The 20072-nt window shown below is 32.7% G+C and overlaps 1 protein-coding gene across 17 annotated transcripts in view; it reads right to left on the bottom strand.

Annotated features, from left to right (window-relative positions):
• LOC130052780 (uncharacterized) overlaps positions 1-20072 on the bottom strand; it is a 57566-nt gene that overhangs the window by 11872 nt on the left and 25622 nt on the right. For 5 of the 17 annotated variants that reach the window (XR_008801167.1, XM_056158742.1, XM_056158745.1 and 2 more), the window contains 3 exons: positions 15744-15833; positions 10343-10408; positions 5202-5252 (listed from right to left, as the gene is read on the bottom strand). The exons of 2 other annotated variants lie outside the window; for them this stretch is intronic. Coding sequence is in view for 9 of the 15 variants with exons in the window: in XM_056158742.1 (XP_056014717.1) it covers positions 5202-5252; positions 10343-10408; positions 15744-15833 (207 nt within the window). In the remaining 6 variants the exon portion in view is untranslated. Of the gene's footprint in view, positions 1-5201; positions 5253-7351; positions 7417-10342; positions 10409-12380; positions 12609-12741; positions 12870-14312; positions 15440-15743; positions 15834-20072 lie in introns of those variants that run through there. 10 more of the 17 variants (XM_056158739.1, XM_056158738.1, XM_056158740.1 and 7 more) reach the window with 7 other exon arrangements.

Genomic DNA, 20072 nt, shown 5'->3' with positions numbered 1-20072 from the left:
AATATAAATTATTTCAATAAGTTACAAGTTTTAGAAATTAATGGGCAAATTATTGTTTGATTTCTGATTGTGTAATTTATAATGCATGTATATATAGAGGGGGAAGGGTTAAAATTATATTAAAACTGCATTGTTCAGGGGTCTTTTTGAAAATAATTTAATTACGAGAAATCAACAGTTGTGGACAGGTCAATGCTATCAAAATTTTAGAATACAGGGCTTCCTCAAGATCTAAAGAAAGTCTGTAGGTACTGGTTGTTATTGTTATCAAAACATCTCTCTGGGGTCCCTCCAGACCACAGTCTCTACAGATGTCACTTCATCTCAAATCTTTTCTTAAATGTTTGATTGACAGGCGGCTAACAATTTTGGGGTGTTACCTTAACGTTTGGTCTTTAAAATGGGTGGGTAATTAATAGATTAAAGAAAGGCGAAGATAACGAACAATGATCAATCTCACAACTCCTCTAAGCAATAAAAAACAGAGAGTTGGGCAAACATGGACCCATGGATATATCAGAGGTAGGATCAGGTGCCTAGAATGAGGAAGCATCCCTTGTCGACCTGTCAAATCCGCTGTGAGCCCTATATTTTGATCAGGTAAACGGAGTTATCTGTAGAAATTGTGATGTTTAGTGTTTTACATTTTCACCTATCAACACCTTTACATGATCAACATGACGTACATGGTGTACAATGTCGGTTGCTCAATTGAAAATAGATTGACAATATAGACACGAGTATAGAGAGAATGAATGTCCCTGTACCTTTAAAACATATTTCTTCATGAGTCAACTGTTTGTTTCGCACTTCTGTCATTAATAAATGTATTTTGTTTGAAAAATCATATTAACTCATTTTGTTTTCTAAATGATATGAAATAAAGGATATATTACAAAACATTTGGGCATTTATGATTTTTGAAAATAATTGGCCAACAGTTGCAGAAATATGTTGATTCAAACTTTAATATCCACTTATAGCACTTGTTATTGTATGAAATCCTTTGTAAGAATGAGACAAAAACCTTAAGTGTCATGTTCTTTCACAGTCATATGATATGTCTGGCAAAAAAAAACAAAACAGCAACCCAAAATAAAACTAAACAATGCAAAACAAAATATACACTTCGAGAAGAGAAACTGGGGATATTTGTGTTGTTAATGGTGTAAAAGCTGCTATAAATTGACCCAAGATAATTGTTTAACAATAATGTGGAAAAGGGGTTGTTTTTAAAGATGTTCACACTTGACATTTGAAGTAATATCAATTTTTGGGAAGTGCATTTTTTATTTCTACGTTGAAGGAGAATTAAGGAATAGAAAAGAAAAACTGGGGTCACAATGCTTGTTATTGAGCTGAACCTGACCTTTTTGCACTTAAAATTTATTCAATTAAACTTGATTTGTCTGTTGGTGTCAATACAATATAAGCAACATAAATTTATCATTATATATAAAATATATACACAATGATGTCTTTTAACAATACAAATAAAAAAGAAGACTTTAATACAAGTAATGGAAATCAATAGCAACCTTTCTGCACTTGATACACGAAAACAACTCATGATATCAAATTTGAAAGTTTAAAAACACAGATTAGGAGAAATGTCAAGAAGTAGGTACGGTTTTGGCCAAATTCTGCCCGGCTTTTATGGAGGAATATTATTTTGCTTTACAGATATTTTCCTGTCAAATTTCTAAAAGAGTAATTCATAGTAACTCTGAAAAGCATATGAAAATCATCTTATCTATGCGCATGCGTAATACATAATCCAATAAAGTAAGGATTTTGAGCCTATTTGTGGTGTTTTCATGGTTTTTGTATAGATAAACTAGTGAAATTGAACACCTCTTCCCTCGTCGCACGGAACAATTTTTATATGGTTTAAAATTTTACTAAATAACTTACAATTCTTCTTAGTTTCATCCCGGGCGACGATGGAAGAGGGGTTAAAATATCAGTTGAAAGATGCTAACAAATTCGCCATCGTGACGTAACTTGCGTTGATCGTGGCAGTTGTAGAGGGAACGAGAATCATGTGGGTAGTAAATATATTTTCAAATAATATATGCTTATTTATTTAAACAGTTTGACATTTATTAAAATCATCACAGTAATAAATATCCGGATATATTTAAGCTGAACTTACAGACCGTATGCCATTAGTGTTGTTATGGTTATAATGTAAACAGAACAGTGTATAAATAGCACCAACCGACGTTTCGTGAGAATTCATGTTACATACCAGGTAAACTACATTTAAATAGTTTATATAACGATGGATGATTATCTTAATAAACAATATATTCCTTGAAGATTCAAGCATTTTTTTTTTTTTGCCATTCACATTCATTTGATTAAACGGAAAATGACATGTGGTATATTTCATGTAACAGCAGACGACGATAGTCACCTAGGTACATACGTACATCAGTGACGTATTTAGTGCGAGTGTAAAATTCTATATTTTTTAAAGACAACAATTTATTTGTCAGAAAGTATACGGTGGTTATTCACGAATATAAAATTGTACGCACACTATCTATAAATACATACAACGCGTAGTATGTCATGGAAATCCGTGAGGTACAGAGTGGTTCAAAATTCATCTGATGTTTGAGCTTTTTTTTGGGGGGGGGGGGGGGGAGTCGGTTCAAAGTTCTACTTTTTCTGCAATGGTTACAAAACTATTTCGTTGTTTGGAGAACACTAATTCACTTTTAAATTTTTGAAAACACAATACAAACAAAAACAGTTTGTGTGGCTAAGCCAGGGATTAGTATGTACATTTCCTGCAAGGAACTTTTTACTTCCATTCGTCCTAGAAGAAATTAAAAAATATGTTACTCATTAAAAATATTTTTAAATGGTAGAATTAAGGTGCCTGAAAGATAATTTGCTACATGTGTTACTCGTATTTTAATTTACATTGATTGCAATAGATTATAGGTATACACATAAATCGTTTTTTTTTTAAAGGGGGGGGGTGACTTCTCGAAAAGATATTGACAAACACAAAAATGGGGATTTTGGTATCATTGGAGTGGATTGAATACATGTATCCAATATTTCACTTACACTTATATTTGATCTATCTTTCTCTACTACTATAAAATGCAGTCCGGGGGAGGGGGTTTACACAAAGCGAATATACAACATATAGATATATACATACAGAAATATAATATCGAGACTCGTAGTGTTGAGCATTCCGTCAAAATTTTCTTTTTCTCCATTCAAGATAAATATAGGCCTACGATATATATGTATATTGATTGATTGAATATTGTTTAACGTCCCTCTCGAGAATATTTCACTCATATGGAGACGTCACCACTGCCCGCGAAGGGCTATGTTAGGCCTATGTTCGGCACTTACGGCCTTTGAACAGGGAGGGATCTTTATCGTGCCACACCTACTGTGCCATGAAACCTCGGTTTTTGCGGTCTCATCTGAAGGACCGCCCCATTTACTCGCCTCTTACGACAAGCAAGGGGTACTAAGGACCTATTCTAACCCGGATCCCCACCGGACACGATGTATGCATGTATGTATACATGTATATAAATGTATATACTTGCATAATGAGAATGCAGTTTATATTTCAATGGTTTTATTTTTTCATGGGGGGGGGGTGGCAAGTCTTAAGTTTTATTTCTCTTGCACTATCGAATGATTTTTGTATTTTACAACAACTTTTAAGAAGGTTTCTTTGGGCAAGGGTGGATACAATGACACTGAATTGCGTCAACCATGTGTTTGCTGGGGTGTACAAGCGTCGTATCGCTCAGTCAAACAGTCCCGATCACATTGACCATTCTTAAAATGCGGCAAAAAATTAACACCAAATTCTAACATGACATGCAAATCCCAAAACTTAATATATTGTATCACCTGCCCTACCTGTAATGAAAACTATATCGGACAAATCAACAAACTGAACGCCCGTGTGCGCGTCCACAAGCAGCAAAGTCGCGATCCAAGTATCAGAAATTCGCCATGTTCCGAACATTTTGCCGATTGTGGTCATTGAGATTTCAACATATTTCCATTTTATAAAATGTATAATGACTGCGAAATTTCCAGATTTATAAAGAAGGAATACTTTATGATTTTCTTAAATCCCAAACTTAATAGAAAATAACTGTGTAAAATTGAAACTACATTGAACTGAACTCTGTAATTCATTTCCAAGTATTGTCTAATATTGTGTGTATTATATCGCTACCAGTGTAATTTATTATGACGTCACAAAGGACAACTACTTACATCGTGATATGTTGACATTACTTAGCAATATTATTTTATTTTATAACTGTCTGAAAAGGCATTAAAGCCGAACGCGCTAACAGTGAAATGTTATTCGAGTTTTGTGTTTCTTGACTTTTATTATTGGATATATATATACATATATATATATATATATATATATATATATATATATATTATGTTCGTGCACATTATTTATATATACATATATAAAGCACTAAATAATCACAACTAAGTACTGAAAATTTTCGCCCCAGCCCGGGGTCGAACCAGCGACGTACGACACCCACCGCCTAGCAAGATTGTCAAACCAGTGCGTAAGTCCACTCGGCCAGAACGACTTCCCTAAAAAGGGAAGTTCTGTTATGCTCCTAAAGCGCTACTTATACACACTGATACAATCTCACACAGTCGCTGTGTCATTCAGTGTTTAAGATATTTTATAAGGAGAGTGGATCTCTCGATGCAATTTTATAGAATATTTAATATAAAGCACAAACAAACAATTATAACACCCAACCTTACGTTATAAGAATCGCCACAATCCTTGACGGTAAATTGATCACTCTCTGCCTGGAACTGTACTTAATATTCAGTTTGTTACATATCAGGTTTTGTTCAGAAATTCCCGTCATTGTAAAGTTTTTACACACTAATTAGAAACAGTTTTTGACATTCATAATAAGATATCAGATAGAATTATGCATACAAGAATGAAGACATATTATTTTCAACATATGACTGATACTTCCTTATTCCAGTATTATCATTTTGTAGAAAATGGTAGTTCTTGTCAAATTAGTTCTAACATACCCTTTGTTGTCAAACAGAACCACTCAGTATTACCTTCAAATGTACAACGTGAATTTAATCACTCATTAATTTGAATTGATTAAATAATTACTATTGTATAATATGTATCATACCTGGATAGTTAATAGCCTTCTTTAAAACTGTCAATGCGCTTGTAAATAAACCTAAAAGAAATAGTAACATAATGGTAACATACTCATATATCCAATTAGTATTGTACAGCATATTAGGTATAAAATTGCAGAAAAGAGGATTTAAAAGATCACACAATACATGATTCTGAATCATTTTAACAAATTAAGCGAAATTAATATGTGTTCTGTATCTTCACCTTTCGTTTAACTCTTTCGCAATGAAATAAAAAAAAAAGATGACCGCATGAAGTTCATAACATCTCAATGCATATGACTCTGAATCGAAAGTTATGTTGATATGTTGAATAAAGTCACATCACTGAATCTTCCGTCTCTGCTTCATATTCGGATATTCTATTGAAAAAGTGAAGATAATGAACAGTGATAGACGTCGACGTTAACGGCAAAGTAAGGAATTAAAACTCTTATTATATATCAATCAATGTTTCGTTTTTTAATACTTTGGGGTTCACAGAGTGTGATCCGACTTTCCAAATCATCACACTGTGGTTTTCTGATTCCGTATCAGCATCCTCTGAAATTGAATACGTCACAATGTATCAACGCAATTTTTTGTGGAAATCATCGGCCTCATTATAAACATAACTGCGTGCACATAATTTAATTTCATTGTTTGACTGTGATTTTGATAATTTAGAGTGAATTTTTCATTTCATAACTGTGGATTTAAAAATAAATAATAACAAATCATTACCACATTAACTTGATCCGAAGAGTTGGATCACGTCTCTCTCTCTCTCTCTCTCTCTCTCTCTCTCTCTCTCTCTCTGTGTGTGTGTGTGTGTGTGTGTGTGTGTCTCTCTCTCTCTCTCTCTCTCTCTCTCTCTGACTTCAGTTTCGCCATCTTCAACTTTCTATATTTATGAGGCAATATCCTATTATTACCTACATATGGTGTGCAACCCTTAACTGATTCGGTTGATGTGCGTATAACCAATTTCCAAATAAAGACAAGTTATTGGCAAATAAGTTGATGTTAAAAGACTTTTAACAGTTTCGTTTAACGTTGGTATTTTTGCAAATTATATGGTTGTTATAATCATTTGATTTGCTAATGCAACCTGCTATTAGGGTAACTCCACCCCTCTAGAATTATAGGTTAAATCTTGTATTTGATTGTTGATTCTTTAAATAATATATTATCTTAGTAACAAATAAAATTGATAAAATAAGTATGTTGCCATATTACATGTAATATTTTTTTTTTATAAATTAGCAAATAAATACCCGTATCAACGTTAGAAAATTGCAATTTTCCTTAAGCAACATTCACAAGATTTCACAATAACTGGTTGAAACGATATAATTGTACTCATAACAATTTCATGAAACTGTTTCTTTAAAAATATATAAAACAAGTTAGTGAAAAAAGAAAGGAAATCTATCCTATTATGAATTTGATAAATAAGTTAAGGAATACATAGTTATTGCCCTTGGATTCATTATTTTGAAACATATAATTAATCATTCATATATGATTTCAGTCTTATAGTATCCTTGTCTCTGATTGGTGAAATTCCAATTGAAAAACGCAGGTTCTTTTTGTATAACCTGGTTTCATCAGCTTGTTTGGTATGGGGACACACCACCTTGACAACCAGAGCCAGAATTATTATTTTTTCTATCTAAATTTTCATCGCAGCACTGTTTTCAGTCTTCTATGGAATAGAAAGTCAACGTGTACAATAAGTTTCTTCGGTTTGATACATATATTGTTTTCTTGCTGTCAATATTAGCATCTACTTGTGCGCAAATCACTGTTGTAAAACATTTTTCTCTAAATGTATGATCGTATAATATATATAGCATATACTCGTATAACTTGCCTCAGAATTAAAGTCATTCCTTAAATAACTTAGGCTTTTGATATATTTTATGATTAACAAGAATTCTTACAATAACGTTTGAAAAAGACTCCAACGAAATTGTGAAATCTTATGACGTCATAAGAGGATGGTACTGCATGAAGTCGAATATGTTATCTGACGTGTTTAATACAAACCGTTAGACCATTCCTTATATAATGATTCTAACTATGAGTTACCCAGTCTCCCTGATTAAAGGATTGTGCTCATGGTGGGTGTGATTGGGCAACAGGTGATGTTTACCTCTCCTGAGCACCTGATCCCACTGCTGATGCTTCCAGTAGCCAGTATTTTTCATATGCTCAATTCTGTATTGTTTATAATATTCATTAGTACAATTACTGTTCGCTATCTTTATTTTCACGGTTAGGTTATCGTACAACAGATTGTCTTGCATACATATCAAGTGTAAATAGTTTAAAATATCCACGTTTACATTTTTTATCCTATTATAATTGTATATGGAGTAACATATTCATTCAAAACGATTTATACTGATAAAACGGAAGACAAAACTAAATCAAGGAAAAGATATATTCCAAGTAGTCACGTCTGGTACCCTCTGTATAATCTAAATCTAAGTTTTCTTTTGAAATATCAAAATTATCCATTTGGGTAGGGAAGGGACAATCTAAACTGAACAGATAGGACATGGACATATTCAGTAAGTGCGACAGGTGACCAAATGACGCACTTTATATATGCCCAACGACAACATTTCGAGGAATATAACATTTCATAATTCAACTGACCGACTACACTAAGTCTTATCATACATACAATTTATTTTTTATTTTTTTGGTTCAGTTCTGTTTTGCTACAGAATCAATTACATTATTACTGCATCTATGTAATGAACTTTACATGTTCCCGCTACGATCACGACGCCCAAAGCAGCTATTATAGTGTAATGTCTACATCAATTTAACATTGTTAAATCGACTGTTGACTTTACAAGCCATGGAATATTAGACCAACCCATATGTGCTACTCATAGTAGCGTAGTACCAGTGTGTTATGATCAAAGTCATCACGCCGGTGTATCCTGGTGTACACGTATGACGTCATCCAGACACGGGACATTATGCCAGCACGTTATAATGCTATCAGAAACATACTGTTTACTGCAAAACTTGGTACAGATTAAGACCATCGTCGCTAACCTGCGTTACTGAATCAAGAAGTACCTACCCTACCTCAAACCGGTGTTGCACGATCAGTGAAACTCTCAATTTTCATGAATATTTATGAAATGACACAATACTCTTTTTTACCAATCACAGTCATAATAATATATTTCAGGTATTTCAATCAAAAGGGGTCGTATAAAGAAATGATCGTTCTGTCTTTATTGAAGGTAGGTAAATGAACGAAGAATAGTTGTATAACCAAGAAAAAAATTTCTTGAAGTTAACTTTAGTTTCATTTAAACGATGAAGATAACGGTGATCAATATCAAGCTCATATAAAGAAAAGGAAATTAAGAGTAGGACAAGGACGAACCACTGGATATACCAAAGGATGTGCCTAAGAGGAGAAAGCATCCCCCGTCAAAGAGCTACAATCACCGCGAATCATATATCATATATCATGTCCAGGTTCACGGACCGGGTGTAATCCGTTAAAATCAATGCAAAGAGATTGGAGACAAAAAGGAATGAAACACGTCAGTTCTAAACTATTTGACATAAAATGCTGACTTTTATCGAATCATTTGAGAAACATAGATATCTTATACAGTTAGTAATGTAATCTTGCTATTCTATATACCTCTGAAAACCCGAAATCATCCCATTTGTCATAAAGTTAAGTAAGCTACATGAGTTTGTCATTAGAATATATAGTCAATAAAAAAATCTTAAGTATACAGCAGATGTGAAAAAAACATGTACTTTATTTTGAGTGATAGTATCTTTGCTCCTCACGAAAATATCAACTTCTGTAAAGGAGAAGCTTCAAACTTACTGCGCGACTACATATGCCAGAAGTGTTGTTAATCAAATGTGGATTCTAAAAACATTTAAATAACGTTTAGTAAACTTGAAATCGCAAAACTTTTCTCAAAGCAATATCATCAAAATCTATGACTTTTCAACTTTATACATGACCACTCCTCACGATAAATTAAAGGCTAAGCTTTTTGACAGTTGCTTGGTCAACAATAATGGAAAACGGAAATATTCATACCTAATGATCAGTCATCCAAAAACTTATTTTGCTATACACCACTCTCATTATACACACAGTACTCTGAACTTGAAATTAAAAATATGCTAGAGTTTCTCATTGACAATATCTTTGTGGTCTTTGGTGACCAGGTCTTCAAACGAGTCTGTTGGATTTCCCATGGGTACGGGGTGTGCTCCTTTGTTAGCTGAATGTTTTCTATATTCATATGAAGCAGAATTTTTTTCAAAAACGTCTACGTGAGAAGAAAAACAATTCTTGCTGTGGCCTTCAATTCGACATTTAGATTTATCGATGATGTTTTGTATATTAACAATAATAACTTCTATTCATATGTCGATTCGACATATCCTCGTGAGCTCAAAATAAAAGACACCAGAGATTTGTCAATTTCTCCTTCATACTTAGATATTTTATTGAACGTAGCTATTAACGGCAAATTGACAACTCAACTGTATGACAAGCGAGATGATTTCAGCTTCTCCATCTTCAACTGCCCATAATTATGTAGTAATATTCCATTATGACCTGCATATGATGGTTTTATCTCTCAACTGATTCGATACGCAAGAGCTTGTTCTGCGTATAGTCAGTTTTTAAATCGAGGTAAGCTACTGACAAACAAATTGACGATATATAGGTTTCAATAATCTCGATTGAAGTCTGCATTTTGCAAATTCTATGGTCGTTATAACGACCTAGTTCGTCAATACAACCTATCATTGGGTGAAATACTGTCTGACATGTTTTATACCGATTATTGGGCCGTTCTCGGCATATTGATTTTGACTACGGATAACCCCGTTTAACTGATCAGGATATAGGGCTCACGGCGGGTGTGACCGGTCGATATGGGAATTTTCATTCTTCCTAGGCACCTGATCCCACCTCTGGTGTGTCCAGTGGTTCGTGTTTGCCCAACTATCTATATTGAATTGCCAATAGGAGTTATGAGATTGATCACTGTTCGTTATCTTCACCTTTCATTTAACCAATTTAAGCATCAGCAAAACCAAATCACGATCATCCGCAACATTGATAGCATACCTTTAGCCCCTCTTTTCAATGATGATATCGTTGACAGTAATCCAGACAGCATCCCATCTTCCATATCTGTGAGTTAACAAGTATGCAATATGATTAGTTATAATGAAACAAAAAATAAGAATAAACACATATGAAGAAATACTGATCAATGTAGCAAACCCTATAAAGAATACAGAATTTTACAACAGGAAAACATATACCTGCAAACACCAGAGGTCGGATAAAACCTAGCAGGAGTAAGGATTTTCTATTGATTGGTCACAATGGCTGGGGGTCGTATAGTTTAACGGTGGAATCTACACCTGGACATACCAGTGGTGGGATCGGGTGGTTAGGAGGGGTAAAGCAATCCCTGTTGACCAGTCAAACCGGTCGTAATCGATTGATATGCAGTGTCAGAAAACTATACCATTATAACGATTATAGAATTAGCGAATGATTACTTTAAATAAGACATTTAAAACCTGTTTTCCATCAATTTATTTGTTATTACATTGCCCTAGTTTATAGTCTAGTCAATGTACAAAATTATCTCAAACTAATTGCTACAAAAGCTTATTTGCATTGAGCAGTACTATGATATAGCCTTGATAACACATATAAAATATAGAAAAATATATTTTGCAGGAGATGTTAAAATACTCTTACAAATAGTAAAAAAAGAAGAACTACCAATAGTCAAAATTTAATTAATCAATGATACGGATCCATACACTGTGAAAATAACGTCATAAAGACATGTGAACGCAAATAAATCGATGAAATAAAGTTTACAAAATCAGGAAAAGTGTACGTTTAGATAGAAACTATATGAATTTATTATTTTCAGATAAAGCAAGTAGGCTAAAATTTAAATTCAGTTTCGGGGAATATTTTGTTTGTGAATAGTCTCCTTTTTTCAACTAAGATATCCTACGATCTCCCCCCCCCAAAAAAAAAAACAATAAAAAAAAACTCAAGGATTCCAGATTTGCCAACAGAACTACAGGTTAGCTCTATAAACTAGAGAGACAAGCACATATTATATAAATAAATTATTTCAATGAGAATGCTACCACTGGACTCTCTCTCTCTCTCTCTCTCTCTCTCTCTCTCTCTCTCTCTCTTTTACAAGAAACAAAAACCCACGATGCACAATAAAGGACAATGTTATGCATTCCATATAATCCATAGGAACGTAGGCATACATTACAAGTTTACAACTAATTAAAATCACAAAGTCTTACAGTCCCCGAAAATTCGTATTTCGTGTGAAATGTTTCTATATCTATTTTTAATAATATAGGTTCCAAACGAAAAGCTGAAAATGAAACACTCTGAAACAAAACAAATGTATTCGAATCAACATGATTCCATGTTAAGTACAGCGTTCATCAGCCACGTGGCATACATTCCTTAATTCGACCCTTAATGTTTTGTAGTGCGATACAGTGTTGATGAGTAATTTTTTTTTCAATAATGAGAATTCGCCATCAGCAGGATTCCATATACACCGTCCACACATGGTGTACACACATTATTGAATTAGTTAAGAAGTGAGCATATCATCCAAATCCTTGCTGTGTGTCTATGACATTATAAATAATTCAGGGATACTTATATTGCAGTCCTTATCCTTTGTCATGATATGCCAGTATTTTAATGCTTTCCCTTTTATTTTTCGGAGTACAGGGTTGTATTTGATTGCTATAAATAATGGATTATTTCTTGTTCTTAGCATCATTTTTCACCGTAAGAGTTAGGTTTCTGTTATAACATTATGTGTATTTTGATTTATTTCATTTTTACTAAAACATTTCCTTTTGAGATTCAATCTAAGTGCAGTAGTGTCACTTGTGTTTCTTGATTAAATGACAAATAGTATCGCCTTAATTAAATGAATCCTTAAAAAACACAAGGATTGTTAGCGCTCCTGCAATCCAAATATGGAAACGTGTTGATGGGTTTAATATATGTTTTAAAATGAAGGATTTGATAATTTATTTCCTTGTATACCATCATATCCGAGAAATGCATAGTTTGCCTGGAAATTACTTACATAAATTTCAGTAATGCTTATTCAGCATTTGATTCCATAATAGCCTCTGTCATAGTGATCGTGATATATAACTTTTGCTTCTCCTGGAAATTCAATGAACATTTCGTTGACGATGTGGTGTATGTAAATATTACATATAAGAGGGGAACATTAAAGAGCCCATATCACATCGAACGATTGGAATAGAACACAGCATTTTCAATTTACTTTGGATAGTGAAACTTGTAAAAAAAAAAAAAAAGAAATTGTCATTATTCTCTCGTCCATGTGTACCACCAATTATCATAATGGAATATTCTAGAAAACCAAGCATCGAATGGAAAATGATTTCAAAATTGTTTGAAACATAAATTTGAAAAACCTTTTTTGATTTCAAATTTCCACACTTGATCACTTCTGGCATATGTTGTTGCACAGTGCGTTTGCCGTTTTTCATTCAGAGCAGTCAATGGTTTCGTTAGCAACAAAGTTAGGTGCTTGGTAGAACATCTATAGAACACAGTAATATATGTAAGGTGAAGATAACGAACAGTGATCAATCTCATAACTCCTACAAGCAGTACAAAATAAATAGTTGGGAAACAAGGACCCCTGGACACACCAGAGGTGGGATCAGGTGCCTAGAAGGAGTAAGCATCCCCTGTTGACCGGTCACACCCGCCACTTGTTTGTCAGTAGCTTACCTCGATTTAAAAACTGACTATACCCAGAACAAGCTCTTGCATATCGAATCAGTTGAGATATATAAACACCATGTGCAAGTGATAATGGAATATTGCTACATAAATGTGGGAAGTTGACGATGGAGAAGCTGAAATCATCCCGTTTGTCATACAATTGAGTTGTCAGTTTGCCGTTAATATATATTTTCAATAAAATATCTAAGTATGAAGCAGAAGTGGACGACTCTGTGGTGTCCTTTATTTCGAGCTCACAGGGATATATCAAAATGACATATGAATGAAAGCTATCATTGTTAATAGACAAAACGTCATCGATATATCTAAACGTCAATTTGAAGGTCATAGCGAGAGACTTTTTCTTCTCACGTAGAAGTTTTTGAATAAATTCTGCTTCATATGAATATAAAAACAGGTCAGCTAACAAAGGAGCACAATTTGTGCCCATGGAAATTCCAACAGACTGTTGGAAGACCTGATCACCAAAGACCACGAAGATATTGTCAATGAGGAACTCTAGTATATTTTTTATTTCAACTTCAGAGTACTTGTGCGTGGAATCAGAGTGGTGTTTAACAAAGTATATCTTTCTTTGTATGGTTTGTGTGAATTTATGGACAGTAACAAAGGGATGAAGTCACACTGACCAGGATATTAATTGAATTTAAAATTAAACCAAGCTTTTGAAGAATTTTATGTTTTGAAAGATCATATAGAGTATAAGCACCACTATCAAATGTAAAGTGAATGCCAAGTTCATTAAAATAATGTCGTAATAATGAAACTTACAAACAAATACAATGTTGTTAAAAGCTTTCTCTACTGGAACTAAAACGTGTTACTCATGTAATTTATTTAACACATTTATCACATCTAGTTCACTAAAACACAGATACATAAATGGTAAGCAGTGTTGTTTTGATGTATCTAATACGAAATTATCAAATTCCTCTTATACGTTTCAATCATTTGAACAAACTATCATATTCTTTAATTTCATTGACCATTGCCGGTGAAGGGATGCAAAATTTGGATCTATGCTTGAGGCTTAAGGTTTTTGAGCAGTGGGGAATCTTTATCATAACTTAAATGTGGTGACCAGTCCTTCGGGTTTGGCCCTCTCGTCCGATGGACCCCCATTTATTCACCCCTTACGACAAACAAAAGGTCCTGAGGTTGTAATTAATGCGGATCCCACTTGATGATTGCGATACTGGGACGATATAGCAAGTTTACATTCCTGTTTTCCTACCTGCATGTAGGATGATTTCTGTCTTTTTTTCTTCTTTTTTTTTTTTTACATTAATCGCTTTGTCACGAGGGTTGTTAGTCCTTTTCAAAATGGAAAATCTTTTGACATTTGCAATATTAGTTTCCTTTGAAAAAAGACATGGATTACTTCAGCGTCGAGCATGGAAAACCACATTCTAACTTATCATTAGACAGTATAACTTGGTACATGTTTTGTCATATTTTCGTTCATGTGTGTCAGCAATGATCATAAAGGAATATTGTAGAAAATCAAGTATGGGATGGAAAATCATCCCAAAATTATGTTTAAAAGATTAATTTCAAACAGGTTTTGCAATTTCACATTTCTTAAAATTGTTGATTTGTTGAGAATCCTCATTTGATTTACATCACTTTTGACATATATTATGACACAGTACGTTTGAAGTATTTCCGTTTAAGCCGATACTATTTTCATTAACAACAAAGATAGGAGCTTGTTAGAACATTTACCAAATTAAGCTATGTATCAATATTTGTGGTTTTGTAATGCTTTAAGTTGTACCATAATATAGCCTTAACAACACATAGAAAATATACAAAAATATAACTTGTAGAAGATGTTAAAAAGGATCTTACAAATAGTAAAAGAAATGTAATAAATTAATGACACGGTTTGTCCTCCATAAACAGTAAAGATGGCGTCACAAATGCAAGTGAAGACAGTTAAATCCTTCCAACAACAAGACAAATGAAAGCAACTAAATCCATTCAACAACGTTTTAAATAATCAGGAAAATTATAAGTTGAGATAGAAACTGTATCAATTTCTTATTTTCAGAGAAAGCAAGTATGCTAAATTTTAACTTTCGTTTGGAGGTATTTTATGATTTTGAATAATCTCCCTTTTCCAATTGCTTATGCGACAATCCCCTAACAAAATCAAGGATTCCAGATTTTCTACTGGAACCAAAACGTATTACTCATGTAATATTCCATGGCCTATTCAATGACCGGAATTTTCTGAATTTGGGATATTTTAAAATATAAAGAAAAGGACAACAAAAAATGACCAATTTCCTAAAATCTATAAGAATACAAGATTAAGAATTGGGTAAACATTGACCCCTGGATACACTAGAGGTAGAGTCATGTGCTTAAAAGGAGTAATCATCCTCTGTAGACATGGTAACTCCTATTCCTTCGTCCTGTCCACTGGGATATTAAATGTATTTAAAATTGAAACATAGTTTTCAAGAATTTATCTTTTGAAAGGGTAGGTGGAGAATAAGTAGGGTTACCAAAATGAATGAAAAGCTACTCCTATATTCTAGAAAATGTCAAATGCGCATATTAAGTTATTTGATAGTGTCATATTGCGTGGAATTCAAAAAGATACAGATAAGTAAAAACACATATTGAATATATTGTTTTTCAAACGTATAACACATACTTTTTATTCCATCCCATGTTCCATTGGTCTCATCGGTTTCATTGGTCATTGTTTCTGGTTGTTGATCTCCCGTTCTCTCTTCAGTTTGAGCTGCAAAAAATAAAGTGTTCAAAATTGGATAAAATTGCGATCACATTGATTGATCATATATTCTTTTGTGTCCTGCTCAAGAAGTTTTTACTCATATGAAGTCGTGACCATTGTCGGTGAAGGGCTGCAAAATTTGGATCTATACTTGTGGCTTACGGTCTTTGAACATTGTGGAATCTTTATAATAACTTAACTGTGGTGACTGGAGCTTCGATTTTGGCCCTCTCGCCCGATGGACCGCTCCATTTATTCATCCCTTACGACAAACAAAAGGTACTGAGGTTATATTTTAATGCGGATCCCACTTAATGATTGCGATACTGGGACGATATTATCAATTTCTACATTCCTGTTTCCCTACAGGTATGTAGGAAGATTTCTGTCTTTTCTGTAACATTAATCGCTTTGTCACGAGGGTTGTTAGTCCTTTTCAAAATGGAATATGTTTTGACATTTGCAATATTAGTTTTTCTTGAAAAAAATACATGTATTACTTCAGCGACGAGCATAGAACACCACATTTTAACTTAACTTTATGCCTCGTTCACACGGATGCGCATTAAATTTTACTTCACATCAAATTTGATGCGAAGCAAAATAATGTGCATTAAATTAATTCGAATTAAATAGCGTTCACACGGCGGTAATATTTAATGCAAAGTAAAGTAATGCGCATTAAATTCGTATGCATCTCTATTAAAGGGTGCGCAAAATAATAAAATATACTATGTTATTGAAAATTATTTTTATAGATATTTTAATGAATATTGTGTAGATACAGAAGTCTTTGTTCAAAACGCTATATAGGCCTACATATAGTATACTACATGTTTACAATTTAGGCCTACACACATAACTGATCTACACATAAGGAGCTTTTTGTCGTGTTTATTTATATGCTCCCAAGATATTACTTGTTATTTCCTCCGACAACCAGCATTCAATCTAGATAATATATTGTTTCTTCATTGGCCCAATTTTAAAACTTCGGAACGTTTTTTTCACCATTCCGCTGACTACTGTTATGACGTAATTTTTAATTACTCATACGTATTATAAGTCTACTATGACGTCATATGGTATAAAAATTAACAACTAGCGGCATATTTGTTTTAAAAAATGTAAAAAAGAAAATCATATTATCACTATTTTAAAACGTTGTTGTATTTAAAAACAATTCCTTCCAAATGTATTACTCAGTATGCCTATGCAGAGCACAGATTTACGTCTGACATTATCTAATGACATGTTATTTGTACATGTTTTTAGTGATTATTATCATTTTGCTTAGTTTTTCGTAGAAAAAAAAACTAACATTAATATATATAGCTGACCATGGGTATGATGCATGTGACCCAAATTGGCAATTACGCATGCGTCTACATTTAATTCGAATTAGTTTCGCTTAGCGTTCACATGGAGGTAATGCGAAGTAAATTTAACTCACATTAAATCGCGACGTCAATTTTAATTCGAAGTAAACTAATGCGCAATAAAATCTCCGTGTGAACGCGGTTCAGATTTAATTCGCATTAACTTATGTTTAATGTGAATAAAATTCTTCGTGTGAACGAGGCATAAGACAGTAAAAATTGGGACATGTTTTGTCATCTTTTCGTCCATGCGTGTCAGCAATGATCATAAAGGAATATTGTAGAAAATCAAGCATGGGATGGAAAATCATCCCAACATTATGTTTAAAAGATCAATTTCAAACAGGTTTTGATATTTCACATTTCTTAAAATTGTTGATTTGTTGAGAATCCTCATTTGATTTACATCACTTTTGACATATATTATGACACAGTACATTTGAAATGTTTCCGTCAAAGCTGATAATATTTTCACTAACAACAAAGATAGGAGCTTGTTAGAACATTTACCAAATTAAGCTATGTATCAATATTTGTGGTTTTGTAATGCTTTAAGTTGTACTATAATATAGCCTTAACAACACATAGAAAATATACAAAAATATAATTTGTAGATGTTAAGAGCAATTCTCTGTAACGACCAAAATAATTCTGAAGGGGTCCGGCACACATGGTCTCAAATTTTGATAAAACTTACAGATTAAAGAAAGTAACCCACAAAATGACAGAAATCAAACATATTTTGTCAGTGTGATGCACGGTTGCCATGGAAACCGTGGTAGTGGATTTTGACCATTGGGGGCACTCATAGCTATAATTGTAAAAACTTACATTTTTACAAGCCCAATAACTAAATTAACAGCAACTCTTCTTTGTCTTTGAAATCAGTATAGGTAAATTAACATATCAATAGCTGAAAATTCACATAAGTTTGTATTTTATCGTTAACAACGAATTAGCTAAGGTTGTCATGGAAACACATCTGAACGGCTCATTGTTAAGTGCACAAAAATTGATGAAAATTGCTATGTTCAACACATATTCACAGGAAAAGCCAGCACCTTACAGCAATATGAATATTATAGTTGCAAAGAACTAATCTCAGTATTGCATATTATGGAATAAAATCAGTGAGCAAATCATATACGAAAATTCTATAAATATACAAAAAAAGCATAAAATTCAAATTTTCAAATTTCCTTCTTTATTAAAGTTTGAATACATTTTTATTATGCACATAACCACAACACTATCTTATCAAAATGATTGATTACTAATTTTTCAACAGTAAAATTGACATAAAGAGATCAAAATATAACTGATAAAACGGTTGCTATGGCAACAAAATTCTTGAAAAAACAATGTAATTATGTCTAATATTGAATTGATAAACCAGCCAGTTTCAACAATTAGAATATTCAAATTCAACTTCAAAATAAGATTTAATTCGGAATTGCAGGTATCAATATATCAACTGGAAAAAAAAAATAGTTGCCATAGCAACCCTTTCAACAAAATCAGTTTTAAATATGCATTCTTTTAAATATTAGATTTAACACGGAGAGCAGGAAACATAAAGATAGTGGTGCATATTTGCTGTGTTTTCTTTTAGCATTGAATATTAGACTTCAATTTTATAGCTTTACATCCACTTTTTTTCAAAGTAAATATTGACCTAAAATTATCATACAATTTTACAATTTAAGAACTTAATCCAAATTTCTTCTGTCAAATATATAACACAGCCTTGTAGCAATTTTCAGCCGACTACAAACTTCCCATACCATCTTAAATGATAGCAATTTTTCACCATATTTCATTATCTCAATTTTTTTTCAAAATTTAAATTAACAAAAAAAAAAAAAAAAATAAATAAAAAAAAAAAACAAACAAAAAAACAAACCCAAAAACCTAAATAAATTAGAAATGCATTGAAGAATCAAGTCTGAATTTCGTCTACAAAACTACATTTTAAAAAGATAATCGTAACTTTCTTATTACTTATTGCATCTTGATCAAAGGGAACATGTTTTCAGAAGAAATAAAATTAGTTCTTTGAAGGTCGTCCATGCCAAAAGTCAAGGTTACAGTAGGCACATGTATAAATAGGGTAATTTAACAAAAAAGAAATTTTCTTAGACATTAAATAAATGTTTTTTCTATATATCATATTTTCCTAGAAAAGATCAGCTAAAATTATTACCTAAAATTGTCAATATTTCCTAGTATTGCTTACGAAAAATGACAGTAAATTTCGCCTTGAAATTGAATCATAATTAAATAAATAAGATAGATCAATCTTACATAGTAGGAAACACAGTACTTAAGTACATGTTTGTAAGATTTCACTTTGTGTCTTCTGCTCAATGATCAGATAATGAAAGTTCACATTGTTTGCTTCCTAATGCTACTGTAAAGCATTGCTGTGCACTGACAAAAGTTGGGGAAAAAACCTTTTAAGTCTTGATAAAACCATTAAACTGGGGTTAATCCACACTGACTTGACAAATCTGAATACTCTGGATTCCTTCTGACTGTGCATCCTGGTTATGTATGTCGGGCTAGTCGACATTAGCTGATGTAACGTATAACCTAAATCACATAAAAACTGCATGTAGAATTAAGATATCCATTGCACATACATATCACATACAAACACATATGCATACAATATATTCCAATTCTTGATAAGTTTTCTACTAGAAATTTATATCTGATACATGTAAAAAATATTAATAAAAATTCATTTTCCAATACATGTGCAAAAACGGAAAACGGAAATATTCATATCTAGTGATCAGTCATTCAAAAACTTACTTTGTTAAACACCACTCTGATTCCACGCACAAGTACTCTGAAGTTGAAA

This window comes from Ostrea edulis, chromosome 3 (genome assembly GCF_947568905.1).
Source record: "Ostrea edulis chromosome 3, xbOstEdul1.1, whole genome shotgun sequence".
Lineage (NCBI taxonomy): Eukaryota > Metazoa > Mollusca > Bivalvia > Ostreida > Ostreidae > Ostrea > Ostrea edulis.
Note: the sequence above shows the minus strand (reverse complement) of the source record. Positions and strands in the feature narration are given on the sequence as shown.